The sequence below is a fragment of the Dasypus novemcinctus genome, chromosome 12, assembly GCF_030445035.2.
Source record: "Dasypus novemcinctus isolate mDasNov1 chromosome 12, mDasNov1.1.hap2, whole genome shotgun sequence".
Classification (NCBI taxonomy): Eukaryota; Metazoa; Chordata; class Mammalia; order Cingulata; family Dasypodidae; genus Dasypus; species Dasypus novemcinctus.
The window spans coordinates 16,660,008-16,687,865 of NC_080684.1; the positions used below are offsets into that span (position 1 = coordinate 16,660,008).

A 27,858-nucleotide genomic window follows, 5' to 3' on the forward strand; every position below is an offset into this window, starting at 1 on the left:
ATAATGAGAGATACAACAAAGTGGGGAGTGGCGGAGACTCAAGCAATTAGGCGCCTCCCTCCCACATCGGAGGTCCCTGGTTCAGTTCCTAGTGCCTTCTAAAAAAAAAAAAGATCAGCGTACAACAGACAGACACTGCAAATACAAAACAGTAAAGGGGTGAGGGGGCAGAAAGAAACAAATTAAATATCTTTAAAAAAACACAGTGAGGGCAGTAATTAAGGGTGAGGAGGCCAAAAGACTTGGATGAGAGGAGTATTCTAGATTCAGAGACAAGCCCAAGCTAACTTCTGTGGATTCCAGGGATGCTTTTTTCCAGAGTGACTTCTCCCTGACTTTTTCCATGTCTCCTCTCTGCAGGTATGAATGCTGCTGTCAGGGCTGTGGTTCGAGTTGGTATCTTTACCGGTGCCCGTGTCTACTTTGTCCATGAGGTTGGTCCTCTCTCCTTTGTTCCCATCATTCCTTCTCCATTCTCTGCCTAATTTCACCCCCCAACCACCTACTTTCTCTCCCTTACTTACCTCCTAGTTCACTGATATGTCTGATTTGCCTTGGCTTCTTATCTCCTGGAGTCACTCCTCCCCACTGTGAGCTCCTGGAATGTGGCTGGGACCCAGGGATCTGTAAACTGGGTACTCAGTTGCCTGTTCAGTTTAAAGGAAGAAGGAAATTTCTGTCTTCCTTCTACCACCTCTGAAACAGAGAGAGAAACTGAAGTGGATTAGAGCCCCAGGATGGGGAAGAGTGTCACTATCCTTCTGTAGTTTGTCTAACTTTCTGAAGTCCTAACTCCACTTGTGTTCCTTTCTCCCGGTTTCTTCTTATGCTTCCCCCACTCTTCTCTGTCTCTCCTCTCTCAGATTTTATTCTCTTACGAAGTCATGTTTCTCTCCTTTCCTTCTTCTTTCCTCTGTTGTTCTCAAGGCCATAGGATGAGCCTAATATAAGAGAAATTAAGATTAAATATTAGGAAGAGAGATCAAATATCAAGAATGGAAGAAAATAGAACAGGGTATTGAAAACGAAAAGAGTCGATATGTCCTTCCTTGGACTGTGTTACGTGTGATGATCTTATTAGCCATTAGGGAAACCAGTGCCACTGATAAGGATAGAAGTGGTCACAGAAGAACATACAGCAAATGGACACAGAGAGCAGACAACTGGGGGGGGTTATGGGGGAAGGGAAGAGAAATAAATAAAATAAATCTTTAAAAAACAAAAATAAACAATAACAAAAAAAACCCACAATAAGATACCACACATAAGCATGGCTATTGAAAAATAGAAAATAAGTGTTTGGAGAGGATGTGGAGAAATTAGAATTCTAGCATGTTGTTGGTACGAATGTAAAATGGTGTGGCCATTGTGGAAGGCAATATGACAGTACCTCAAAAAATTAAATATAGAATTACCATTTGACCCAGAAATCCCATTTCTAGGTTTATACCCAAAGGAAGTGAAAACAGGATTGCAAACACTTGTACACAAATGTTTATAGCAGTGTTATTCACATTAGCCCAAAGCTGGAAACACCTCCAATGTCCATCAACAAATGAATGGATAACCAAAATGTGGTACATATACACAATGTAATATTATTTGGCTATATTTGGAAAAAAATTATGAGACATGAGACTTTCTATATTTAGAGGAAGTTATAAGATGCTGCAACATGGAAGAATCTTGAAAACATGCTCAGTGAAATAAGCAAGACACATTAACGATAAAAATTGTATATCACTGAGATGACAAATAGCAAATTTGCAGAGGTAGAGAGCAGATTAGAGGATATCAGGAGAGAGGAGAATGGAAGGAGGGAAGGGGAAGTGTTTTTAAAAAACCTGTTTTTTAATTTAAAAACTAAACACTTTCTAACCATTGAAAATGATGATTTTGATTTATGTTTAGGGAACTGAAAATAGGTATGGCATATATTAAGGGGAAAAAATAAGTGATGATCTCTCAAATACCCAGGAATTAATGGTCAGAGAAGGTGACTTGATTCTCAGGGAAGCCCAGGGAGCCTTTTTTTTTTTTTTTAAGTTTTATTTTATTGTAGCAACGTATATATGTATATAACGTATCATTTCCCATTTTAACCATTTCAGGTATACAGTTTGGTGCTGTTAATTACCTTCACATTGTTGTGCTACCAACCCTATCTTCCATTACAAAAGTTTTTCCATTACCCCAAACAGAAATTCTAGACCCATTAAGCATTAAGTCCCTATTCCCCACCCCCGCCCCCTCTATCCTGTAACCTACCTTCTGTCTCTGAATTTGTATATTCTAGTTATTTTATATAAGTGCGATCATACAATATTTGTTCTTCTGTGTCTGCCTTATTTCACTCAACACAATGTCTTTATAACTTCATACCTTTTTACAGCTGAATAATACTCTACTGTATGTACGTACCACATTTTGTTTATTGATTTGTCTATTAATGGACACTTGGGTTTCTTCTACCTTTATTTATTTTTTTTAAAGCTCAACTGTAACTTTTTTTTTTTAAAGATTTATTTATTTATTTATTTATTTCCCCTTACCCCCCCCACCGCCACCCCGGTTGTCTGTTCTCTCTATTTGCTGAATCTTCTTGTCCGCGGCACGGGAATCTGTGTCTCTTTTTTTTGTTACGTCATCTTGCTGAGTCAGCTCTCTGTGTGGGCGGGGCCACTTCTGGGCAGGCTGCACTTTCTTTCGCGCTGGTCGGCTCTCCTTATGGGGCGCACTCCTTGCGCATGGGACTCCCCTACGCAGGGGACACCCCTGCGTGGCAGGGCACTCCTTGCACGCATCAGGACCATGCATGGGCCAGCTCCACACAGGTCAGGGAGGCCCGGGGTTTGAACCGCGGACCTCCCATGTGGTAGACGGACGCCCTATCCACTGGGCCAAGTCCGCCCCATCTTCTACCTTTATGCTATTGTGAATAATGCTTCTATGAACACTGGTGTACAAATATCTGTGTAAGTCCCTGCTTTCAACTCTCTTGGATATATACCCAGAAGTGGGATTGCCGGGTTATTTGGTAATTCTATACTTAACTTTCTGAGGAATTGCCAAACCTGTTTTCCACAGCGGGAACACCATTTAATGTTACCACCAACAATGCGTGAGGATTCTACATCCTTGCGAACACTTATTTTCCATTTTTTAAAGTAACAGCCATACTAGTGGTTGGTTTGTAGGAGTTCTTTGTATATTCTGGATATTAAACCCTTACCAGATATGTGGGTTCCAATTTTTTTCTCCCATTCCGTAGGGTGGTCTTTCCACTTTCTTGATAATGTCCTTTGCTGCACAAAAGTTCTAAATTTGATGAAGTCCATTTCACCTGTTTTTTTTCTTTGTTGCTGATGCTTTTGTGAAAATTTAAGAACCCATTGCCTAATACAAGGTTCCAGGGATCCCATCTTAATCGTGGAAGTTGAGGGGAGAAGGCTAGCAGAAGCTGAATGGGTATAATGTTCCCACAGGGTTATCAAGGCCTGGTGGATGGTGGAGATAACATCAGGGAAGCCACCTGGGAGAGTGTTTCGATGATGCTTCAGCTGGTATGTTCCAGAGGACTTCTGTCCCATATCTGTTTTATCCTTGTTTCACCCCACTCTGGTGTAGGCTCATGGTCTCCCAAATTCCCTACCATGTAGTTTGATGTAGAGGAATTCAGTGACAAGAAAGGAGCTAGGTTTGCCCTCTACTCTTTGTATGTGAAAACATCACCCTGGCTTGGGGGGGGAGGCAGGGCGGTTGGAGGGAGTGGTCACAGGATGGGGCCCAAGATGGTTTGCTCTTTATGGAAAGGTCATAGACAAGACTTTGGGAACTGGCATGTAAGCAGCTCCTACTCTGGGGTCACGGGGAAGGTTCTAGCCCTGAAAATAACCCTACCAGAAGACTGGAACCAGAGCCAGCCCTCATGTGATGGGCATGAGGTAACCTGAAACCAGACCATTTAGGGGAGGAAGGAATGAAGGCAGCTTGTAGAAAAAATCCTAAATATATCCCTATCATACCCACAGCCCTTTTTGCTATTTTCTCCAGGTCATTCTAGGCTCCTTCTAATATATATAGATCCACTGTGGGCCAGCCAGGTAGAAATATATATCCATTTGTTGATTTACTTAAAAATAAAATCTACAAATTACACTTATAGCCTCATTCTTTACCCCAATCCCCCCCAAATTCATGGAAGGAAATGTAGTGTACAGCTTTTTTATGCCTAGTGAAGCCCTACAAAGGCAATTGTGCCTATCATAAATAGTCTGAGAATGAGCCAGGATTTTCCAAACTCCTGCATACCCAGAGGCTTAGATGATTTATGCAAACCCCAAGTATATTTACCTCTCTTAAGGTATCTCTAAGCTCCTGGGAATTTAAGGCTTTCTGTTTCCAGAGCTGTTTTTACTGTGAATACCTGGGTACTATGGCTCCTTCCACAAGACCATAGATCCCAAGGAGGAAAGGAATGGCAGTACCTGGTTACAGTTAAAAATCACAGTGTGTTCAAAAGGGAGAGAATACGGCCAAGCATACTGGGAAGAACTCCTAATAATAGTTTGGACACAATCCAATAATACGAGCCGACTAGGGGGAGTTTCCAAAGACTGAAGTGACTGCTACTCTTTCTTACACTTCTAAGAAGAGATGAAAGATGGAGCTTATTCCAGAAGCCAACAGATATGTATGTATTTCCTTGTTCTCTTTAAGGATAATCACTTTGATGTCAAAGCCTTCAGTGAAATGGTTTGGGTCTTAGCAGTCTTCTAAGAGGTATAGGAGAAGATGGGAATGACCCCATGATGTCTCCGCTGGCATCATTTCCCTTCTCTTTGGAAAGGACAAATGATTCTTAAAGCTGTCAGGAAGTTCCTAAGGAGCCACATGGTTAGGTCAGCCTATTACAGTGTTGGAATGTAAAGGAGATCTTAGCCTGTTGAGCCCAAATTTGGCTGTGTCATCTGGGAGCTGACTTCTTCCTCTTCCCCAAAGGGAGGCACAGTCATCGGAAGTGCCCGGTGCAAGGACTTTCGAGAGCGAGAGGGACGACTCCGAGCTGCCCACAACCTGGTGAAGCGTGGCATCACCAACCTGTGTGTCATTGGGGGTGATGGCAGCCTCACTGGGGCTGACACCTTCCGTTCTGAGTGGAGTGACTTGTTGAGTGAACTCCAGAAAGCGGGTGAGACATTGTTCACATAAGTATTGCTCATTGGGACATCCACGTGTGTGTGCGTACACATACACACACACCGCACAGACAACCCTCACCTCCCCATGGAGAAAGACTATTACCCAGACACAAATGGGCATTCTTTGCCCTCCCTTGTGCCCTCCTTTCTCTCGCTCCAATAATGGTTCTGTAGGCATGCCTCAGTGGCTCACCCTGTGGCTTCTGATTTGCTTTCTATTATCAGGTAAGATCACAGCTGAGGAGGTTAAGAAATCCAGCTTCCTGAACATCGTGGGCCTGGTTGGCTCTATTGACAATGACTTCTGCGGCACCGATATGACCATTGGCACAGACTCTGCTCTGCACCGGATCATAGAGATTGTCGATGCCATCACCACCACTGCTCAGAGGTCAGGGGGCTGGGGGCTGTGGCATGTAGGAGGGTGGGGGGATGGAAAGATAACAGTTTAGGGTAGTTCTGGAGGATTCTGGTTTTGTCTAGTCTTCTGCATTTCTTTTTCCTCCCTCTCCTTCCCTTCCTTGACCACATTCCTCCCTGAACACCTTTTACTTCTGTTTTCCTAGGCCTTGGAAGGATACTTTATGACTAAAGTGTTCCCCTAGATCTTCCTCGTCCCTCAGGAAATCTGCTGGAAGACTAGCAGCATAACTCTAGGTGATTGATCGTGACCGTAAGGACACCTGAACTGTGTAAATCCTGTCATTCTCTTGCAGCCACCAGAGGACATTTGTGTTAGAAGTGATGGGCCGGCACTGTGGGTAAGATCCCCGTCCTGACTCGGTTATTCCATGGACCCAGCAATAGTCCTTTCCTCTTTCCAGAGTTGAGAGAAGCGTATAGTGGTTGCAGATCTGGCAGTGGCCATGCTCCTCTTGGTGCTGTCCCTTTCCCAGTCTCCACTCCCCCTCCCTTACGTATGTCCATGTGCTGGTATGTACATACATGGGCACTCACTCAATACAGAATGGACATTGTGCTGAGACTAGGCGCTGCTGAGGCAGGATGAATAGAAGGTGCTCTTCAGGGCCCGAATCTCATCCTACCCCAAGAATGAGACGGAGGCTCCCCAGACCTTTCACCCACCCTGGGGCCAGAGGAACTTGTTGGATATGGGGTGGCTCTTTGTGGCATGTTAGCTCCTAGCATGATGCTTCTGGCTCTCATCTCAGATACCTGGCTCTTGTTACCTCTCTCTCCTGTGGGGCTGACTGGGTTTTTATTCCTGAATGTCCACCAGATGATGACTGGGAGGAACATCTTTGCCGCCGGCTCACTGAGGTACTGGCCCTTTATTGTGCCCTTAAAAAACCTCCCACCCTATGCCACTTATCGTCCATTTCCCTCTTATCCATTCCATTCCACCGACCATTTTTTCCTTTATTCTTTTTTTTAAAAAAGATTTATTTATTTAATTCCCCTCCCCCCAGGTTGTCTGTTCTTTGTGTCTATTTGCTGCGTCTTGTTTCTTTGTCCGCTTCTGTTGTCATCAGCAGCACGGGAAGTGTGGGCGGCACCATTCCTGGGCAGGCTTCACTTTCTTTCGCGCTGGGCGGCTCTCCTTACGGGGCGCACTCCTTGCGTGTGGGGCTCCCCTACGTGAGGGACACTCCTGCGTGGCATGGCACTCCTTGCGCGCATCAGCACAGCGCATGGGCCAGCTCCACACGGGTCAAGGAGGCCCGGGGTTTGAACCGCAGACCTCCCATGTGGTAGACGGACGCCCTAACCACTGGGCCAAGTCCGTTTCCCTTCCCTTTATTCTTGACCAGACAAGGACCCGTGGTTCCCGTCTCAACATCATCATTGTGGCTGAGGGTGCGATTGATAAGAATGGGAAACCAATCACCTCAGAAGACATCAAGAACGTGAGTATGAATGAAGCTTCAGAGGCCTTAGGCACCAGCCCCACCCCAGCCCCATTCACTGTGATTTCTGTGTCTCCTGATACTGATACTGCATTTCCCTCAGTTCTTCTGCACTTCCTCTCCCCCTGGTTTGCTCCCACCCAGGAATCCTTACAAGAGAAGAGGCTGAGCTTGTTGTTCCCCTTGACTCTGTTTTTCCCTCTCTCTCTGTCTCTTTGGTACCTTCAGCTGGTGGTAAAGCGTCTGGGATATGACACCCGGGTCACTGTCTTGGGGCATGTGCAGCGGGGCGGGACACCATCAGCCTTTGACCGAATCTTGGTAAGTCATGGCGCCCTCTGGCCCTCGTGCCCTGGAACCCTCAGTCTTGCTGTCCTCCCCCTGCAGGACTGCACTTCACTGGGACAGGGACCCAAATTGCTGGTTATGCTATCCCTTCACCAGCCTCTGGACTGCTGTGGTCCTCGACCTAACCCCACACTCAAGAGTTCTCTTCTGTTGCAAAAAGTAATGGGAAGCTCTGCTCTCCCTTAGTAACGAGGTCCAATGTCTTAGAGCTCCAAGTATCGGTGAAGTAATTAAGACCTAAGCGTAGACACTCAGTTTGAACTCTTTTGTCTTGTTTCATTAGAAGAGAGAAGTACTATCCTTTCTTTGTGTATAAATAAGAAAGGAATATTACTAAGTCCCAGTAATCCCCTTAGTTAAAGTGAATATGTTTCTTTGGAACCAGGCAGAATCCTTGGGGTTCTGATGGCAAGAGGTGGAAGCATCATCAAGCTTCGGATGAAACGTGGGTGGGGAAGAAAACCCAGTATGTTATTGGTGCCATCCTTGAATGTGGAACTCAACCCCATGATTTGGACAGGGCTTTCAGTGCCCTGGCTCTGTGAGGCTGGGCGAGGATGGGGAGGCCTCACCCAGGCTGCCTTTGTTCCCTGGTCTCCTGCAGGGCAGCAGGATGGGTGTGGAAGCAGTGATGGCACTTTTAGAGGGGACCCCAGACAGCCCAGCCTGTGTGGTGAGCCTCTCGGGGAACCAGGCTGTGCGACTGCCTCTCATGGAGTGTGTCCAGGTCGTAAGTACTAATCCCAAGCTCCCTTCCCAATAGCCCAAGCCCTAGCCTCGAGCTGGAGCTCCTGGGATATAGGACCAACTACTGAGACCACTGGGACAGGAGCAGATGGAAAGGCAGCATGGTCTACTGAGAGCTTTTTTGGGAAAGGGAACAGTGGGCTTCGCATATGATCTGTAACCTCTCTAACTAAACCTCAGTTCCCTTGTCTGTAACATGCTCCGAAGGAAGATGGAAAACTGTATCCTCCATAGTAATGAGACCTAATATCTCATAATATCTAAACTCAAACCCTCAGTTTTAATCCCTATATCATGTCTTACTTGGAAGAGAAATACAATAGTCTTACTAACTTTATTTATTAAAGGCAAGGGAATAATACTAAGGTCTGATTGGGTAGCTTATACTTCTCCATGATTTCTACATTGGACATGTTTTTCTGAACCAAAATGAGGTTATTAATATTCACCTTGAGAGTTATTATAAAGGTTGGAGAGATGCTATATAAAGGGTCTGATGTGTTGCCTAGAAAATGTTGTCTGCTCAGGAAATGCAGGCTGTTACTATGGAGGAATCACTCCTGTGATATGACAGAGCATATCAGCGTGTCTAGCCTGATTCTCAGGGCTGGTCTCAGTGCTCCCCATCTCCTGGGCTGCTTCTCTCCGAGACTCAGGAGTCCCAGAGACTTACAGCCAAGGCAAGCTCCAGCCCTTGGTTGTATCTGTATCTCCAAAAGCTCAAACGCTACTGCGCTAACTCACAGAGCAGAAATCAGTGGTTGGGAAGCCCATGTCAGAGATCCACTTTTCTTCCTAATGGGGTTATCTGCAGAATCTTCATTTTTTCATTAGTTTAGAGACTTCTTTGCAGCTGGGGAACCTGTGTATGGAATGAAGGAAAATGCTATGTATGTGTGAGCCCCCCTCCAACCTGCCCATTATTCTAACAAATATATCATTGTCAGCCCTCTTCTTGCACTGCTCATTCCTCAGAAAAGTGAGGCCAAGTGAAGATATTTCTGTAAAAATTTGAAGGGTGTAGAAGTACGGGGACAGGATGGGCAAAGCCAGTCAAAGCCCAGAGAGGGGCAGTATTTGACCTGGGGATGGAAATCCAGCAGTGCAGAGCGCTGCCTTGGAGTTGTGACTGTTGCTCTGCTCCTCCCTCAGACCAAAGATGTGACCAAAGCCATGGATGAGAAGAAGTTTGACGAAGCCTTGAAGCTGAGAGGCCGGTGAGGAGATGACCAAGAAGTCAGATGCTGGGATGAAGCCCAAAAGCCATACAGCTCCAGACCCAAAATATGAGCTCTGCTTCTTCCTCGCCTTCTTGTCTCTATGCCAGTTTCCCCCTGACCCAAAATTCACTGTACCATGACCAGGAGTCTCAGTTCATCCCAGGGATGAGCTCCCCGGGATCAGCCTTTTATAGTCTGCTATTTTATAATCCCAGCTAAATTCTAAGTTTCTCTAGACAAGGGACATTCTCCTGTGGTGCTGAGCACAGTGTGTGGTAGAGGAGTGCTTAGGGGAGTATTTGATGAGTTAGTAGCCACCCTGCTCAATCCCTGCTATGCCCCACTTATGCCCTTAGAGGTTTGCCCTATGGAAACTGATGCTGAGAAGTAAACTTCAGACCAGTATCCCCATGGCTCCTTGCCCTGCGGCCTCATCTGAAGACTTTCTCTGTACTTTTTATAGGAGCTTCATGAACAACTGGGAGGTGTACAAGCTTCTGGCTCATGTCCGACCCCCAGTGGCTAAGGTATGGCAATTTGCCCTCTCTCTTTTGCTCTCTCCCTCTTTCAGTCTCCTCTGTGAAGTACTACCCCCAGTCTGTACAACTCTCCTTTGCCCCCACTGTAATCTTCAAGGCTGCATCCCTGACCCTACTAAGATAAATTTTTATTAGCAACCCCAGACACCAGCTTCATGTTCTCAGTCTGTCATGGATGTCTTTAACCCAAGACCTGTGTACAGATCAGGGCTGGTGAGGCAGAATAGCATGTAAGGAATGGGAAAGGGGGCTTATATGCTTTGTCCTTCTGGGAATAGTCACATCTAAGTGTATCTAAGCATCTTCTTCCACTGGAGTATGGTTCTCCATATTTAGTGCATATCAGAATCATCTAGGTTACTTATTAAATGTGCATATTATGAGCCAGCTTGGGGCTGGGGCCTGGAATGTGCACGTTTAACAAGCTCCCCAGGTGAATTCTGATGCAGGTGGTCCAAGGATCATTTCTTGGGAACTATTGCTCTGGAAGGTCTCTGCACTATATGATGACGATTTCTGGGATCAGAGACAGTGGTGATATTTATTGATTTGTGGTAAGGAATGTTGCTTCCATAGTATGAGGCAGCAAGCTGTGCAGATTCCCTGGGAGAAAGTGTGTTGTCAGAGGCAGGTGTCCTTGACCCAGGATCATAAGGGACTTGGGTTGGGCTTCTCTTCCTCTGCTCCTGCTCTGCGTCCTCCCCACAGGCTGGATCACATACAGTGGCTGTGATGAACGTGGGTGCCCCAGCAGCAGGCATGAATGCTGCTGTCCGCTCCACTGTGAGAATTGGCCTCATCCAGGGCAACCGGATGCTGGTTGTGCATGATGGCTTCGAGGGCCTGGCCAAGGGCCAGGTATGGAGGATAAAAAAGAAGGCGGGCACATATTCTGGGGTCAAGGAGCAGTCATGGGGAGGGGAGGTATAGCAGGGCTGACCTGTTCATTCTCTTTCCTTCCCCTGTTCCTCACTACCTCTCCCCAGGGCCTAGGTAGTAGCAGATATTTAATTTTAGGGCACTAGGAACAGGCAGAAACCACTGGGATGAAACTTTTGAATGCAAACAGCACATCTTATTCAATTTTCTCTTCCAAAGCTTAGCACAGTGCCTGGCATAATATTTGTGAAACAGTGAGGAGGGAATGAGGTGGAAAAAAGCAGATGCCTAGGGCCAGTCCTCTAATCAAGGGAGCACCAAGGGGTGGGGTCAGAATTCAAGAGGTGGCATCAGTCCCACATAGACCTCTTGGCTCTGAGGCAGATCAGTGTGACCTTTTTCTGCAGATTGAGGAAGCCGGCTGGAGCTATGTTGGGGGCTGGACTGGGCAAGGTGGTTCTAAACTTGGGACTAAGAGGTAAGTGGCATTACTGGAGCACCTCTTCCCTATCACCCCTTAAAGGTGTCCCTTGGAGTATGGGCATCAAGTCATTAGGTTAGGATCTGCTTCTACTACTGTCATCTAGGTCCTCCACCTGCAAGCTCACAGATGCTCCAGTGAGGGCAGACATCCCCATCCAAACATCTTTTAGCATCCTGGGTCATTTAGAGCCCCCTGTATGTGTGTCTGTCCTGTGGACAGGGGTGAGAGGGTAGGGTAAGAAAGCAAGCACATGTCAAAAAATTATGAAGTGCCTTCCAACTCTAGCTTTTCTCTTCCTCAGTTTTACTGTCTCTTCCCCAAATTCCATTCATCTTCTCCTTTCCCCCTCCCCCCAAAAACTAGGACTTTACCCAAGAAGAGCTTTGAGCAGATCAGTGCCAACATCACTAAGTTTAACATTCAGGGCCTTGTCATCATTGGGGGTTTTGAGGTGAGTGCCCCCCACCATTTCTTCCTCTCCCTGCCACCTTCCCTCTCTCTCCATTCAGTGTCCCTGCTGCCCTCTTCTTTTCAGGCTTACACAGGGGGTCTGGAGCTGATGGAGGGCAGGAAGCAGTATGACGAGCTCTGCATCCCATTTGTGGTCATTCCTGCTACGGTCTCCAACAATGTCCCTGGCTCCGACTTCAGCGTTGGGACTGACACAGCACTCAATACTATCTGCACGGTGAGTGCCCTCCACCACTTCTCATCCCCTTTGACCAGGATTCTAATCCCAGGACAGAGTGAGGTCCTGGGAACAAGAAGGAAAAGGAGCTACTCTTTTGTACTAAGCAAGTGGCAATGTTTAAGAATGCTTCAAGCCCAGGCATTTAAACAGACTTTACTTAACCAGACACAGGGTGTTCATTCTTCTCAAGCTGTGAGTCCTTTAAGCTAGAAATGCATCAGTAGTCTAAATTCCAAAAGTTACTTTTTCCTTTCTGAGGTCATACAGCTTATTTCCCAACAGAAAGGGTAGACATAAGTTTATTCCCAGGGAACAAGTTCCTCAGTGTGGTTGGAAAAAGTGCCCGCTGGCTCTGAATGCAAGAGGTCCAGGGCCCAGCCGGCATGGGGGGAACACAGTTCCTGACTTGGGTTCATGGCAGGGACCAGCGGAGTGATAAGAATCCAGCCCCTGGCCCTGTCTAACTGTGCCCACCTGTCTTTGCAGACCTGTGATCGCATCAAGCAGTCAGCAGCAGGTACCAAGCGTCGGGTGTTTATCATCGAGACCATGGGTGGCTACTGTGGCTACCTAGCCACCATGGCAGGACTGGCAGCCGGGGCTGATGCTGCCTACATCTTTGAAGAGCCCTTCACCATCCGAGACCTACAGGTAGAAACTACCCAGTGGCTGCTGGCTAGCTCTCCCCTGCCCCCGTCTGTCCACACTGTCTCGAGGAGGGCCGAGCGCATTGGTCTGTGGAGTCTTGAGAGCCTGGCACTCTCCTGTGTGACCTGCATACACACCACAGCTCCTCGTTTGAGCATTTATTTTGAGCCAGGTGGCACGCTGCTAATCCCTTGACATGCATTTTTGCATTTTATCTCCACAATAGACATGCCCAGGAGATGTTATCTCTGTAATACAAATGAGAAAGGTTTGGAGAAATTAAAAGGCTTTTCTATATTCAAAAGTCAGTAGGTGTGGGGAAAAAGAAAGAAAGTCGGTAAGTGGCTTAACTGAGAACGTCGGTGATCTTTACTCCATCGTGCCACCCCTCCAGAGTTCCCCGGCTACCAAAGCTAGACTCTTTTCATTCCATTTTTGAGGAAGTTGGGCTCTGACTCCTGTTTCACAGAAGGACCGTATGAGCCTTATTTCCTAAGATTCCAGTTCAGTGGAGAAGAGGAGCCCTGAAGCACTGGGACTGCTGCTAAGAGGGAACTCCCAGTCTAAGAAGTGTGGCACCCGGGATGGAGGGTGGGGGTCTGCCTCCTTCACCCTCAATTCAAAGTCCAAATGAAGGGACATGTTCCTTCTAGATGAGCCTGTGCTGTACCTCCTAGCAGCCCATTTAAAGGCCAGCACTGTCAACAGGGGCAGTCTTCTGAGGGGAGAGGAACCCGAAACCCCTGGAAAGGGAGATGGGAGGGGAGTGGCTAGGGAGTGAAAACTGACCATCAACAGTTGGCACAGCCACCTCTAACTTTCCCTCTTGCGCCTCTGCCCGTGTCATTTGAAGTGTTGGTTTGAATTTCAGTCTGCCCTGAACTTCTTATAGAGATTAGGCACCATTCTGGCCCAGGATTGTAAACAACTCCTTCCACGTCCCTCTCCCCTCCTGGAAAGGCCTGATGTGGAAGAAGAGAGATGTGTGCACCTGCTCGTCCTTATCCACTCTCAGCAAGGCTTAGGCTTTACTGTTTCATTTTCAGGCCAATGTTGACCATCTGGTGCAAAAGATGAGAACAACTGTGAAAAGGGGCTTGGTATTAAGGTACCTTATCCACTGTTTGTTCCTAAATGAAGAGAAAAGATAATCAGGTTTTGGCCTTAACCCACAGAATGGATCCAGGGCTGGGATACCTGGAGACTCTGTAGATACGAAGGGAGGGGACAGGAGGGAAGAATAGAGCCCACACAGGCAGCCAGGAGGTGGAGGGCAGGGAGAGAGCTGACATCACAGGCTGTTGGTTTGTACCTGGCAGGAATGAGAAGTGCAATGAGAACTACACCACTGACTTCATTTTCAACCTGTACTCTGAGGAGGGTAAGGGCATCTTTGACAGCAGGAAGAACGTGCTTGGCCACATGCAACAGGTAGGGAAGGCATAGTCCAATAATCCTGAGCAGCCATTGAGCTTTCCACTGGCCCTTTCCAACCTGCTGGCGGCTGTCAGTGCCACCATGGAGAAGGGGCCCACAATCTCTTAGTCATAGAATCAAAACCTCTTTATCCTGATCCATTCTCATCACTCAAAGCAGAGTTTCTCAACCTCAGCACTACTGACTTTCTGGTCTGGATAATTCTTTCTTGTGAGGAGCTGTTCTGTGCATTGTCGTTTGAGCAGCATCCTTGGACTCTGCCCACTAGATGCTAGAAGGATCCCTCTAGCGTGACAACCAAAAATGTATTCAGACATGTCCCCTGGGGTGGAAATCATCTCCAGTGGAGAACCACTGATTTAGATGAAGAAAATGAGCCCAGAGAGGAGAAATAAATTTTTCAGGGCCACTCATCAAGCTTGGGTCTGAGCCAGAATGAGCCTTTCCACTGCTCCATGCTGCCTTCCATGAGAAACCTGTCCAACGAGTATAGTTACCTTCCCAGTGTTGGGTTCCATCTCCACAGACTGGGGTGTCAAGGAGAAAGGAATTCCTTTCTATTGCTCACACCCAGATTGCATCACTCGCAGATGGTACCAGCTCTGCCATTCCAGATATCCCCAGCTGATGCCTCTCAAGCATTGACCTTTCCCTAATCACAAATGAATTCCCAATATCTCAGGTTAAATGAGCTTATCGGCCCTACAGGAATGCAGGGATGAATTATCAGATAACTTGTTGAAGTATTTCCTGCTTTTCCTTCCTTCCCATTGCCCCACTGTGTTCTCTCAGTTCAGAGAAAATCTGATGTTTTTTTAGGAGGTACCGTGGATTGAACCCAGGACCTCGTACATGGGAAATAGGCTCTCAACCAGCTGAGCTATACCCACTCCCCTGATGATGTTTTCTGTTATCCAGTGGTGATACCCAGAGCAGCCATATTGGGCCACAGGTTCTGCTGACAGAAGCTGCTAGGCCAGGCAGGAACTGCCTGGGTGGCCAGTGAAACTAAAAATGAACAGGATCCTGCAGCTCGAACTAAGAGAGGGAACTGTGGGACCATTACCCCCTTTACTTTTTAACTAGTTACTCTTAATACTAGATAAATGGTCATGTCTGCTTAAGCACCATGTCAGTTCACCCTTTCATAGTTGGACTTATGGCTTCCTGGTTCTGGCTGTAAATCCAGGGTCTGTTCTTTCCATTTCCTCAGTGTATTTGGATACTTCTGCCATTTCATTAGAGCTTTTCCCTCTGTAACTTTTATGATTCTTTTTCCAGGGTGGGAGCCCAACTCCATTTGACAGGAATTTTGCCACTAAGATGGGAGCCAAGGCTATGAACTGGATGTCTGGGAAAGTCAAAGAGAGTTACCGTAACGGTAGGTGAGGCAAGAGGCTGAGCCCCCCTCCATAAAGGCTGACTGCCAGTATAGGAACTAACTGACCAGCCCCTTATTGCAGGGCGGATCTTTGCCAATACTCCAGACTCAGGTTGTGTTCTGGGAATGCGTAAGAGGGCTCTGGTCTTTCAACCAGTGACTGAACTGAAGGATCAGACGGATTTTGAGTGAGTAAATCTCCTAGCTGGAGTGGTTCCTCCACTGGTAGTATCAAGATCTGCTCTTCCCAACCTGTTCACAGGCTTTGTCCTTTTCTCTTAGGGTTAATACCTATAGTCCTATCCACTTCAGTTCTGATGTCCTTGCTATAGTCTCTTCTGCCCAACTTTTTCCCAAAAGCCTTTTGTGGGAGTTGTTTGGGGTGCTAAAAGATTATATCATCATTTACCTCCTTCTTTTGTAGTCACCGCATCCCCAAGGAACAGTGGTGGCTGAAGCTGAGGCCCATCCTCAAAATTCTGGCCAAGTATGAGATTGATTTGGACACCTCAGAGCACGCCCACCTGGAGCACATCTCTCGAAAGAGGTCCGGAGAAGCTCCCGTTTAAACCTCTTGCAAGTGAGAGGAACAGATTACCTGGTCATGGTCAGCTCACACTCTAGTAGATCCAAATGCACATATTCTTAGTGTTCTAACTCATTTTTCATTAGGTTTCCTTTCATTCTGTAACTGCAGCCATAATGAGCTTTGACCAGGGAGTTGGGGAAGGGGCCATTGAGTGGAAGCTCCTTTGAAGTAGAATTTATCATGACTTCTACCCCAGCTTCATCTGTCACATGAGGCTGAGCTCCTCTAGTGCCACTGTTAGATTTCAGTTACTCGGTTAGAATATTCCTAAAATAAGCTTTATTTATTTCTTTATTTGTGATAACAGCATCTTGGTTCCTCTATTAAGTTTACTACAGTGACAAGCTATAATCACACTAATAAATGCCAACTGGTCACTGTGCACAAGTTTGGTTCTCCTACGTGGTCGTTTTCACAAGTGCAATGTGATACTATCAGTCCATGCACCACCAGACTATGCCCCGACCAGAGCGTGTGGCTAGCGCAGCCTGTGTGATCATTCCCTGTGCTTATCTACTTCAGGGATGATTTTTCTGCAGCATCTTTTGCTTTCTACACAGGGCCCCAGAACATATGACACTGGTCCTTATCCTCCTCCCACACTAGTTCCTTGTGTTTGCAGCCAAGAGGACTCACCAGGCTCCCTTAAACGTAAAGCTGTATTTCACCACTTGACCATATATCCACTACCCAGGTTGCCTTTTCCAGCAGAGATCTCTGCCCCTCCTCTACAACCAAGGGGTCTTCCTTCTCAACTTTTGCCCTGTATTTCTTCCTGAATGAAAGCCAGATTCCATTTGGCAGAACCTTTGTGGGTAGAAATGTACATTTCAAAAGCCTGGAATGTGGTTTGGTGACACTCAGCCTCAGCCTGTGGTTTGGTTGGTTGGTTGGCATATTGCTTTGGGAGAATGCCAGTTCTTATTCAGCTGCAGCTTCTGTTCATTAAGAACAGTTTATTCTTCCTCCCATGTTCAATTCCCATGTAATGCAGCTGTAGTCCTAGGGACTGGGGCCAGACTATACCCAGAATTGACAGGAGTTCTGTTTTCATGCCAGGTTTAAGATTAGCCATCAGTACCCAGACCCTGGCTTTCATTTGTACCAGCCTGCACAGTTTCCTCACTTACCTGATGAAGCAGGGAGGAGGTTCAAGGTTTTACAAGGAATTACCTCTACTATACCATTTTTGCTGGCTTTCTGTACCCTAAAAATGGGTATAGAAGGCTTGTCAAGAGTCAGGGATTAAAGCAGCTGAATACTCTTTGTACAGTTCTTTAAGGGAAAGAGAAACTAACGATAAATATCAACACTGTTAGATGTATCACATATTATCACTGAGTCCTCAGAACAGCTTATGAGGAGGGGGGAACAGCCCATTTCAGAGATGAGGACATGAGGGTTCAGTGTGATTAAATGCGTCCCAGGTCTCAGTTTTTAACACTAGGACTGAAACTCAGTTCTGACTTCAAAATGCATCCTTACTCCCCACTGACTCTTCCTCCTTACCACGCTACATCAAATCTAAAAACTCATAAAGACTATAAAAATGAATAAAAGGGAAAGTTCAGGGATTCATTCGGATCTGGGAAGTAACATTTTAAGCGCTGCTATTAATTCATAGGTCCTCTTTCCTGTCTTTTACTTAAGAGTTGTTTCTTTGAGAAAATAATGAAGAAGGAAGGGTTGGAGGTACAGAAAGCTAATCACAAAAGAAAAATATCATGTTGCAAAGGGTTAGAAACCTAGGACCATAATAAGATCTGGGGGCAAAGAAGACATAGTGAAGACATCACAAAAAAACAAAACCTCGGAAGGAAAATGCCATTTCCCCAGAATGAAAAAAAAACAACAACCAAAAATCACACAAGGGAAAATGTGTTTAAACTCTAAGTGGAGGTAAAGCAGAATTTATCAGTCATTAACTGCATGAGTGATTTTGAAGTGACTGAGAAGACAGGGACAAAATATTTCCCCTTATCAGATTATTAATAGTGTCTCTGATGAAAAGTGAAATAGCACCTAACGCCATTCTGAAGAGCCTGGCCTGAATATTAGAACACCCGGGGTGCCTTTAGCCCACTCAAACCAAATAAATCAGTTCCTGGAGGTGGGGTCTGGGCCTTAGTATTTTTAAAAGTGCTGTAGGTTACTCTAATAAATGAGAACTAAAGCAGTGTTTCTCATTCCTGGCTAATCATAAGAAGCACCTGGAGAACTTAAAAACCCACTGAGCCTTTCAGCCCACCATAAGAGATTCTGAAACAACTGGTAAGGGGTGAAGTCCTGGCATCAATATTTTTAAAAAGTTCCTTCAGTAATTTAGTGGGCAGCTGGCTTTGAGAACATAAAAAGCAGTAATTCCAAGTAGGACTGAAGAGGTAAGGGGAACCTTCTTCAATTACTCTCCCCAAGTCCTCCCATTCCCTCACTCCACCAGTGCCAAAAATCACTGTTGCTAATGGAAAGGGAAAGATACATTGAAGACCCTGGCAGGAAAGGAAGGGTCTTTTGCAGGGAAAACCCCCAGAAAAAGTGGAAAAAAGTAAGAACAGTAGAAATTGCCAAACTTGCTTTTAGAACTATTTATTTCTTTTTTTTAAAGTGGACAAAAAACACCAACAGCAAAAGGACAAAACAGACATACTTTTTCAAATGAGCTATGTCAGCAGATTCCATATTGTTTGTAGTTACCAACCAGCTTTAAAAAAGATCAAATTTGCATACAGGTCACTAAGATCAATAACAACTTGATGTGGTTTATGAACATGAAAAGGAAGAGGACTGTGGAATAAGTATTGGTGATGAAAACACCTTTTCTGGGTAGATGGGTTATCTCAAATGCAGCTCTTTCCCTCCTTTCCAATTCTGCTCCCTCCCCCAATATCTTTAGAGCAATAAAAAACAGAATTTTCAAAACAACTGAAAGAAAAATAAACTCTTAGCAGAGTGGCTTTCTAAAGGGAAGGAAACAAAAGGCAGCCTCAGCCTATACACACTCCTCCCCTGCTAGAGCAAGCACCTTAGTGTAAGGTGGAGTAGACGCCTGCTAAGCCCATTAGAGCAAACTGGCTTTCAGGAAGCAAAAGAGAACTACATTAGAAGAAACCTGGAATTCTCAGGACTGCTCAGAACCTACCATTATGGAAAGCAGCCATGACAATCTCTGAAATAATGCTGCTGAACTAGTGTAACCCTTAGGCACACCCATGGAAAAGAGGCAGACTCCTGTCTCCTTGATGAGGAGCCAGGGGCCAGGCCTTTTTGAAAGCCCTATGACAAGGTACTCAGCCCGAATTCTTAGAACTGTAGTGTCTTATCTGTGGGCTGCAACTGTTTGCTGGAATTGTGATTTTAAATTTCTTCAGACTAATAAAAATGCTCTGCAGCGGTTCTTCCAGAGTTAGTCATCATGTCCCATAAGGAAAACCAAACACATTCTTTAGTTTTCATCTTCCTACAGAAATTCAGTTGCACTGCTGACTCTTTTTTAAAGGTGAGAATGGGGGAAATCTCTTGCAGGGTACAGTATATAAAGCTAAGTAAGCAATAAACAGAAAACAAAGATAAGGGTTTTTGTTTTGTTTTTTTTTCTTTCCATTGGTTGGTTTGGGGAGGGGAGATGGTGTGGAGGTTATTGTTGTGACATGTTGCCTCAAAATCTATAAATTACAGAACAACTGCTTTTCCTGTTTTCCATGGCAAAGTGACAGTACTGCAGGGAAAAACCTCACCCAGAGTTGCCCGTATGATGGTGCAAACGTTTCCTCCATGCTATTCTACAAGTAACAGGTATTCCTTCAAAGAAGCTGGCAGTGGAAGGCCCTTCACTGCATCTGGAAGATACTGGAGTCCCAAGCTACGGCGTACAGCATAGCGAGAGAGTGTTTTTAGAGTTCCTGGGGCTGAGCACAGAACAGTCAGTTTTTCACACAGCTGCTGGTCTCTGGCCACCTCTCGTGGCATGGTGCCATTTTTCCTTAATTCGAAGTGTCCAACAGCTCTGTGGAGGAGCTCAAAGCAAGAGTCCTCTTTCTCTGTCCCAAGTCCCCTGACTAGCAGAGCCACCAGGCGGGAGATGGGTGTCTGGCCTTTTAGATTAATGACCCTGACCTCTGCACCATAATCAAGAAGGATGCTGACACTCTCGAGATTTCCCTTCATGGCAGCCCAGCTGAGTGGTGTATCATTGTTGTAATCCAGGGCATTGACAGAGGCCCCACTCTCTAGGAGTGCCCTCACACACTCGGCATTGTTCTTAAAGGCTGCCCAATGAAGTGGGGTGTCTCTGTTGCCATCCAGTGCATTAGGGTTTGCACCATACTCCAACAGGACCTCCACACAAGCCTCATCTTTCTCAGCTGCATAGTGGAGAGCTGTTCGGTTGTAACCATCCAGGGCATTGACCTGTAAGGAGGGAGGAACTCTATTATAGTAGACAGGCTACTGAGAGGAAGATGGGAGGGCAGCAAAGAAGGCTGCATGTACTCACCCACTATGTTTGCTAGGTAATGTTTTGAACAAGAGGGTCAACAAGCAGTTCCCAGGGAGTCTTGAAAAAAATGGACAAATGACAGGACAGATGACACTGATTTGCTGGCCTGCATTATACAGGTTTCTCCTGCTATATTCTCTATACTCATTTACTGCTCATTAGCATTTCTACCATGGAGTAAGGGGTAAACAACGAGAAGATGAACTCTAAGTCCTTGTAAATTCTCTGAAAGACATTTATTGGAGAGCAGCATGATTATACAAGCCAAAGTAGAGGTTTGGGATTATTTCACTTATCCTGATTCTCTGTATCCTGAGCTAACAGCAACCAGACTGAAAAATAATGAGGCCAAAGGTCTGTCCACATAGCTTTACATGTGTGCTTTTACCATACAGGGAAGAGCAAACAGTTAAGATAAGTCAGCCCCTTTCAAGAATACTCCGTGAGTTCATAAGAAAACCTGGATGAAAGGAGGAAAAGCACAAATCTCCCAATACTGGAAAAGGAGCTGGCTTGCTAAGAGTCGGTATCACCTGTAATTTTTGAAGGCTACAGTCAAAAGACTTCAAATCCTCACATTTATAAATAACATATAATCTTACCCCATAAAATAAAGTAGAACAAAATCGAGACATGAGTATGGGCTTTTATTTAGCTAAAATCTGTCTTCTGGCTGGATATTTTCACTTTCATCATTGGCTTGATTTCAGGGTCACTAACAAAGTTTTTCTCATAAAAGTTATGGGATAGGTAATGACAAATAGAGAACAACATGGCTGTGTGGAGATAAGGATCCTGAGTGGCTGGCCCCTTACACTTACTGGCCACTGTTTTAGGCCTGCATACCAGCTTCAAGGCATGTATCAATCAAGCCTGTCTCAGAAATGAACTTTCAAAACTGCTCACAAACAGTCAAAACTGCTCATTTATTTATTTAACACTTATTTAGCAATTGCTACATGCCTGTGTTCCAAACACTTTATAATCTTATGAAGGTATTAGTGTCATTCCATTTTTTCAGATGGGGAAACTGAGGCAAAGAGATTTTTGTTGTTGTTGTTTATTGGTTTGTGTTTTGTTTTTTGAGGTACTGGGCCAGGGACTGAACCTGGGACCTTGTATGTGAGAAGCTGGTACTCAACCATTGAGCTACACCGTCTCCCCAAAGTTGGTTTTTCATTTGTTTGCTTTTTGTCTTTAGGAGGCACCACAGATTGAACCCAGGACCTCCTATGTGGGAAACAGGCACTCAACTGCTTGAGCCACATCCGCTCCCATTTGTTTTTTTTGCTTGTTTTTTTGTTTTTAAAGATTTATTTTATTTATTTATCTCCCCTTCCCCCCTGTTGACTGCTCTCTGTGTGTTCTCCTGCGTCCACTTGCATTGTCAGTGGCACCAGGAAACTGCGTCTCTTTTTTGTTGCATCATCTTACTGCATCAGCTCTGTGTGTGTGCGGAGCCACTCCTGGGCAGGCTGCGCTTTTTTTCACGCAGGGCAGCTCTACTTGCAAAGCGCACTCCTTGTGCGTGGGGCTCCCCTACGCAGGGGACACTCCTCCATGGGCCAGCATTCCTTGTGCGCGGCAGCACAGAGCGTGGGCCAGCTCCACACAGGTCAGGAGGCCCTGGGTATCGAACCCTGGACCCTCCATATGGTAGGTGGATACTCTTATCAGTTGAGCCATGTCCCTTTCCCACTCCCATTTGTTTTTAATGTAACTTTTTCAAGGTTGCACAGATGGAAGTGGCAGAGCTGGAATTTAAACCTATGAAATCTATTCTTTTAGCTGCTCATTATACTGTTACTTCTTGCTCATGCCAAGTGCCCACTAAAAACTTAATCTGCTTTCACCTTGAGATACTCACATTACAAAGAAGATAGGAACAAAATATACTAAAATAAAATAGTGGGCAGGAATAGCACAAATACCTAAACCTGAGAAAGGAGTTGCCTAATGATATTTATCTCCCTATGACAGCGGTATTAGAAGTTCACATCTGCTAGTATATCTCAAACAGCTGAAATTTAGTCAGAGTTGAGAGGCCTCTGTACTTAGAACTTAGAAGAAAAGTGAAGGGATGAAATCCTGAGGATTTATTTCTATCATTATGTTTTGCTTTTACACTGGTTAGAGCTAGAAGATGACACTGGGAGCAATTCTGAAAAAACATGAAGCTCAAGATTGAGTGAGTCATTAATGTGAAGGTGTTAAGAACATTACCTCAGCTCCTTTTTCCAGGAGTAACTCCACACAGTCAGCATCTGACATCATACAGGCACAGTGCAGGGGCTTCAGTGTGCCATGGGTACAGTTCACATCTGCTCCCTACAGGCAGAAGGAAATGTCCATCAGTGTGCTCACCTCTGCCTCCCCAAGCAGGATAAGACTCAGAACTGTGTCCAGGGGCAGAAGAGAGTTCTAGCCCTGATTATACCAAAAACATCCCACTAGTCCCCAGTTTCCATTTTTATAAGTTAAACAAAATCATATTGCCAAGGTCCAAACCTAGGAAATACATTGAAGATGAGTGAAGGGAATGGTCAATTCCTTAAATGTAATGAAGTCTCTCCATAGGAAGTCTGCCATATGGCATTCTGGTAATCACTGAGGACCTAATCTTATTTGAAAGCAGTGGGAACTATATCACCAAGTAGGAAAGCTGAACTGGCAAGGCAATTTTTATGGCCACCATGTCCTGAAAACATCTGTTAATGAGTCTGACTGAGGCCAGGAGAATTAGGAAAACATGCTCTTTTTGCCATTCAACAGGTGACCATTACTAACAGTAGGGATATCTTAATGTTATTTCTCTGCTTATAAGCATCTTCAAAGTAGGCTTTAGTAATCAGCAGTCTGCCACCTAGCCCAGCTGCGGTTTCTATTCCAAATATGATCAAGAAGATGGAGATACCAGAGTAAGACCAAAGTCACTGAATGACTCAGCAGTAAAGCTAGAATCAGAACGAGACAAAGTTTCTCCTGCAGAATCTGATACCATTTTTGTGAGAATCAGCTAACATTGTATGACTTCCTTCTCACAGCTGGACTATGAAGCAGCTACAGAGTCCAGGTTGTCAAAAAGGATCCTAATGTTGTTAAAAAGAATGCACAGAAGAATCTGGATGCATTTTCTAGTGATCAAAAAATTACGCTGTAATTGCTCTTCAACAGGAATAACATGGAATAGGGTAGCAAAGACCTTCTAGGATGCCAGTAATAAGTGAATTACTGAATAACAATGGCTGGATAATGGATAGTTAAGGTGTCCTCTTAGGTCACCAATTACCATGGATTTTTCTTTTAGGGATGAACTAGAGTTACCAGCTGTTGTTAAGAGAGAAGGCAAGTGAAATCACTCAATGTAATTATTATGACCTAGGTATGGAGAAAGGCTCATAAGGAATTGAAAACCACCTCTGCTTTACTTGCCTTCTTCCCTTAGTACAACATGTATAGAAGACCTTGAGCTCACAGGATCTATATGCACCATAATCAGCATTTACAAAGAATATTAAATTAGTGGTCATATAGAATGCTTCATGAAGAGAAACATTAGATACACGAATGAAGGGGAGAAGGGAAGCAAAACATAGGGAGAGAAATATTTTAATGAATAAGTCAATTAACACATTTAAGAAGACTGCAATAATTCCTTGTGCTCTTGTGCTGAGTCAAAGTAGCAAATCCATAAATCTACTAGGCTCACCCAGAAATTTTCCCACTTCACCTCCCAAAGGACTCTTGCATCAATAACAGCACACTCACCCCTCTGATGAGGTCCTCTACATTATCGTGTGGAAAGGAACGGATGGCAGCAATTGTTCGGATTAAGCGCTCTGAGAGAGAGTATTTGCTTTGAATGCTTTGCATAATATACCACATGCTGGAACTCATCAAGACTCAGAGTATGTTCACATGCTCCAAACTGCCTGAAACAAAGAAATTTTGGGCAAACACAACATCCTGAGCACTTCGGTCCTTATGGCTAGGAATTCTGAGGCCTTTCTAACACTAAAAGTAGACTTCAAGATCAGATTAATATCATTTTTTCTTTAATCATAAGGAAATAGATATAGATTATTACAGTTGCTTAGAGAGCTGGGTAAACTTGGATGTAAATGCTCTCACCCTCAGGACCTGCTCTATTCTCGGACTTAGTAGTAGTGGAGCACAAGATTTCCCCAAGAGGACTTATGTCTCCTATGGGTCTCTGTATGGTTTACAAACAGATAGTCAAAGAATGAGATTTTTAAAGGTTCCCTGAAACATTTTTTCCCCATTTTCCCACAAAACATTCCTTCCCTCTTCTGAACTTTTGTGGTCTTTCTTATTGAAATTATCTTCAAGATATTTATTATATTTAGCCTTAGAGTACAGTTATTATGCACATATTGATTCACCATCTAAATTGTAATCAGTTGAGGCAAGAACCTTGTCTTATACTTTTCCCCCATATGAGACCTGTCACAGTCTCACAAAAAGTGGGTTAATAAAAATTGGTTGGTTGAGGGACTCTGAGAAGAGGTAGAGAGCAAGGGCACAAATGTATCTATGTTACTAATGGCAAGGCATCTACAAAATATTTTCAGATGTCTTCAGCAAAGAAAAAAATAGAAAACATTTGAAATAATATTCTAAAATAACGAAAGAGGGAAACGGACTTTGGCCCAGTGGTTAGGGCGTCCGTCTACCATATGGGAGGTCCGCGGTTCAAGCCCCGGGCCTCCTTGACCCGTGTGGAGCTGGCCATGCGCAGCGCTGATGCGCACAAGGAGTGCCGCGCCACGCAAGGGTGTCCCCCGCGTGGGGAAGCCCCATGCGCAAGGAGTGCGCCCGGGAGGAAAGCCGCCCAGCGTGAAAAGAAAGTGCAGCCTGCCCAGGAATGGCGCCGCCCACACTTCCCGTGCCGCTGACGACAACAGAAGCGGACAAAGAAACAAGACGCAGCAAATAGACACCAAGAACAGACAACCAGGGGAGGGGGGGAAATTAAATAAATAAATAAATCTTTAAAAACAAAAAACAAAAAAAAAAAAAAAAATAAAATAACGAAAGAGCAAAAAGTACAACTACTCTGGAGTCATCTAAATAAATTTCTAAAAAATTCACAGTTTACACCAATGGCATACACTTTCAAATTTTAGGAAAGCAAACAGATTTAGGAGTGCAAAATGAACTTAAAAATGTAATATTTGGCTATTCATGACAACCAAGAAATAGATCAGGCAAATTTATATTGAAACCACGACATGAAGAAATTCTAGAAAGAAAAAAATAATGCAATGTTTTAATTCAAGTATGATAAAAATTTTGGCAGTGTAAGAGATGCTAATTGGCAAGCATTTAATGTTACAGCAAACAAGGTGGAGCATTGCTATGAAAAAGTACATATCAAAAACTGCACAGAAAACATAGTATGCAGTATCAGCTCACTAGGCGTAAGTGTTTAGCATCCTTGTTCTTATTAAACTATAAGCTCCTTGGGGGTAAAGATACTCTTTTTCCAGTAGTACCTAGCACATGGAAGGTCCTCAATAAATAAGAAAGCTTATTTCTTTGATCCTAATAAATTAACAACTACAATAAACACATTATGCATATGATGATTACTAAGGGGAAAATTCCTAAAGTTACTTTGCTATATCATGGTATGTAATTTTTTGTCTTTTTTATGGTGTATTCCTTTATACACTGTGATACACTATAAATTCAAAGAGGTTCCATTTTGTTAATCAGTAGCCAGTTATATCTGTTTTAAATATATACAAAACGAAAAGAATGCAAGTTAAAAACATTTAATTCACATGTATCAATAATTGAAAATGGACATTCTCCAGCTTTCATGAATGAATAAGCTTACGCCCTTTTATAACTCTCTGAAATTTTCTAGATTTGGCATATGTTTTCATCTCTCCAACAACCAACAAACTCCTCAGAGTCAAGGGTCTATATTTTTTACTCCTTTGTAGCAAGAAAAAAGAAGGGAGGAAAAAAAGGGGCGCGGGGTGAGGGGGCAGAAGCGTATCTGAGTTGGTGACTCCAAGAAAAGAGGCAGAAGGCAGAGCATCTACCTAAAGTGGGAGGTTTGGACTGGGATGGTTCTTCACGTTTCTGCTGTAACTACACCTTGCACTCATTCCAGGGCACTCTTGCACCCCAGGCTAAGAACCTTTAACTCGGCGTATGACTAGGTGTCCACTGCGGCTGCCTCGAAGCTCCCGGCAGAAGACTGAACCTCCGAGGCAGATGGACAATATTCACTGTTAAGGAAAGGTCAAGGAAATCTAAACTCGACCTCTCTCCAGGATGCTGCCTATGCACGGCCCCTTCCTCTGTGGGGGGCTGAAAGCCCTCTCCCCACGTTTTCCTTTACCACGGATTCCGGAGAAAACCAAGAGGTGTTGTGTTGTGTTTTTGTTTTTTTTTTCCGAAGCTGGAAGCAAAACGGAAGAGGAGCAACTGGTGCTAGTGAGGCCTCGGCTTCTCCCTCGGCGGGTGTGCGGGGGAACGGCGGTCGGCGGAGACCCTCGGCCGGGCCAGAAGCGCCCCCAGCGCCACCGCACCTGCTGGGGGAAGGGCTCGCGGCACCTTCGCCTCCCCGAGGCTAGGGGGCGAAGGGCAAGGGCACAAGGAAGGACGTGTGGTGTCACTTTCCGCCTGGGCTCCCATAAGGTGGCAGCAATCCCGGGAGGTCTCCCGGTGGCGGAACTGAAAAGGGGTCGCGCAATCTAAGCCAAGGAAGCTCCAGAGGCGACCAACCCCCGCTCCATCGCGGCCGCGCCCATCCCCCAAGGCTCGGAACGACGTCTCCCAGCCCGAGGGCGCGCGGACCCGGGGCGGGCAGCGGAGGAAGCGTTACTGGCTGTGGTGCCCCGGGATGGGGGACCTGGCTGCAGACCTTCCCGCACCGAGGACAGGACTCACCGAACCGCGGGGCTGGGCTGGGTCGCGAAAGCCGCTGTCAAGGCGTGACCCGGAAGCAGAAGTTGTCACCAGCGGGCCCCTTCTGTTTACACCCCTGGAAGACCGACCCGGATGGGCGCCTGCGCACCGCCCAGTGGCCGTAACCCGGGCGCGCCTGCGTAGACTGACAAAGCAGCCTTCGTGCCTCCGAGGCTTTCTTAACCGGTTACTTTCTCGCCTCGTCCGGAGGCTTTACGCGCAGGCGCAATGTGGCGCTGTCTGAGCACTGGTCGGCATCCCGTAGTGGGGAAAAACGCCCCGTATACTGATTCCCGGGCGGACTGTGTGTGGCGGCGCCTGCGTGGACCAGGCCTGCGGTGGAACCATCCGTGCCCTCCTCTTTCTCCCCACTGTCCTCACCTGAA

At 45.5% G+C, this 27,858-nt stretch overlaps 2 protein-coding genes across 14 annotated transcripts in view; one reads left to right on the forward strand and one right to left on the reverse strand.

Moving 5' to 3' along the window:
- The window catches only part of PFKM (phosphofructokinase, muscle), a 47,646-nt gene extending 31,227 nt beyond the window's left edge, over positions 1-16,419 (forward strand). For all 12 annotated transcript variants that reach the window (XM_071218807.1, XM_071218808.1, XM_071218809.1 and 9 more), the window contains 21 exons: positions 361-434; positions 3,486-3,563; positions 5,002-5,191; positions 5,427-5,592; positions 5,918-5,962; positions 6,374-6,482; positions 6,974-7,069; positions 7,298-7,390; positions 8,022-8,147; positions 9,317-9,381; positions 9,848-9,911; positions 10,632-10,781; positions 11,210-11,280; positions 11,650-11,737; positions 11,822-11,974; positions 12,464-12,628; positions 13,672-13,733; positions 13,945-14,056; positions 15,344-15,443; positions 15,526-15,631; positions 15,868-16,419. In XM_071218807.1, the coding sequence (XP_071074908.1) occupies positions 361-434; positions 3,486-3,563; positions 5,002-5,191; positions 5,427-5,592; positions 5,918-5,962; positions 6,374-6,482; positions 6,974-7,069; positions 7,298-7,390; positions 8,022-8,147; positions 9,317-9,381; positions 9,848-9,911; positions 10,632-10,781; positions 11,210-11,280; positions 11,650-11,737; positions 11,822-11,974; positions 12,464-12,628; positions 13,672-13,733; positions 13,945-14,056; positions 15,344-15,443; positions 15,526-15,631; positions 15,868-16,012 (2,258 nt within the window). In that variant the 3' untranslated portion in view covers positions 16,013-16,419. The remainder of the gene's footprint in view (positions 1-360; positions 435-3,485; positions 3,564-5,001; positions 5,192-5,426; positions 5,593-5,917; positions 5,963-6,373; positions 6,483-6,973; positions 7,070-7,297; positions 7,391-8,021; positions 8,148-9,316; positions 9,382-9,847; positions 9,912-10,631; positions 10,782-11,209; positions 11,281-11,649; positions 11,738-11,821; positions 11,975-12,463; positions 12,629-13,671; positions 13,734-13,944; positions 14,057-15,343; positions 15,444-15,525; positions 15,632-15,867) is intronic.
- Positions 16,420-18,602: 2,183 nt separating this feature from the next.
- Positions 18,603-27,589, reverse strand: ASB8 (ankyrin repeat and SOCS box containing 8). Of its 2 annotated transcripts, none has more exons than XM_004470402.4 (4): positions 27,455-27,589; positions 24,296-24,455; positions 22,751-22,855; positions 18,603-20,439 (listed from the first exon to the last, which is right to left on the reverse strand). In XM_004470402.4, the coding sequence occupies exons 2-4, from the start codon at positions 24,422-24,424 to the stop codon at positions 19,807-19,809; spliced, it is 867 nt and encodes a 288-aa protein (XP_004470459.1). In that variant the 5' UTR covers positions 24,425-24,455; positions 27,455-27,589; the 3' UTR covers positions 18,603-19,806. The 2 variants fall into 2 exon arrangements, with proteins under 2 accessions (XP_004470459.1, XP_004470458.1); XM_004470401.5 differs by having other exon boundaries at positions 24,296-24,459; positions 27,455-27,577.
- Between the last annotated feature and the right edge of the window lie 269 nt (positions 27,590-27,858).

Bases quoted from the DNA above. Each gene is read 5' to 3' on its own strand.
- ASB8 (XM_004470402.4), bottom strand. From the start codon at position 24,424: ATGAGTTCCAGCATGTGGTATATTATGCAAAGCATTCAAAGCAAATAC. The intron at 22,856-24,295 runs GTGAGTGTGCTG...TTCTGCCTGTAG, and splicing joins TAGAGGACCTCATCAGAGGG to GGAGCAGATGTGAACTGTAC. The intron at 20,440-22,750 runs GTAATGTTCTTA...CCCTCCTTACAG, and splicing joins TCCTGGAAAAAGGAGCTGAG to GTCAATGCCCTGGATGGTTA.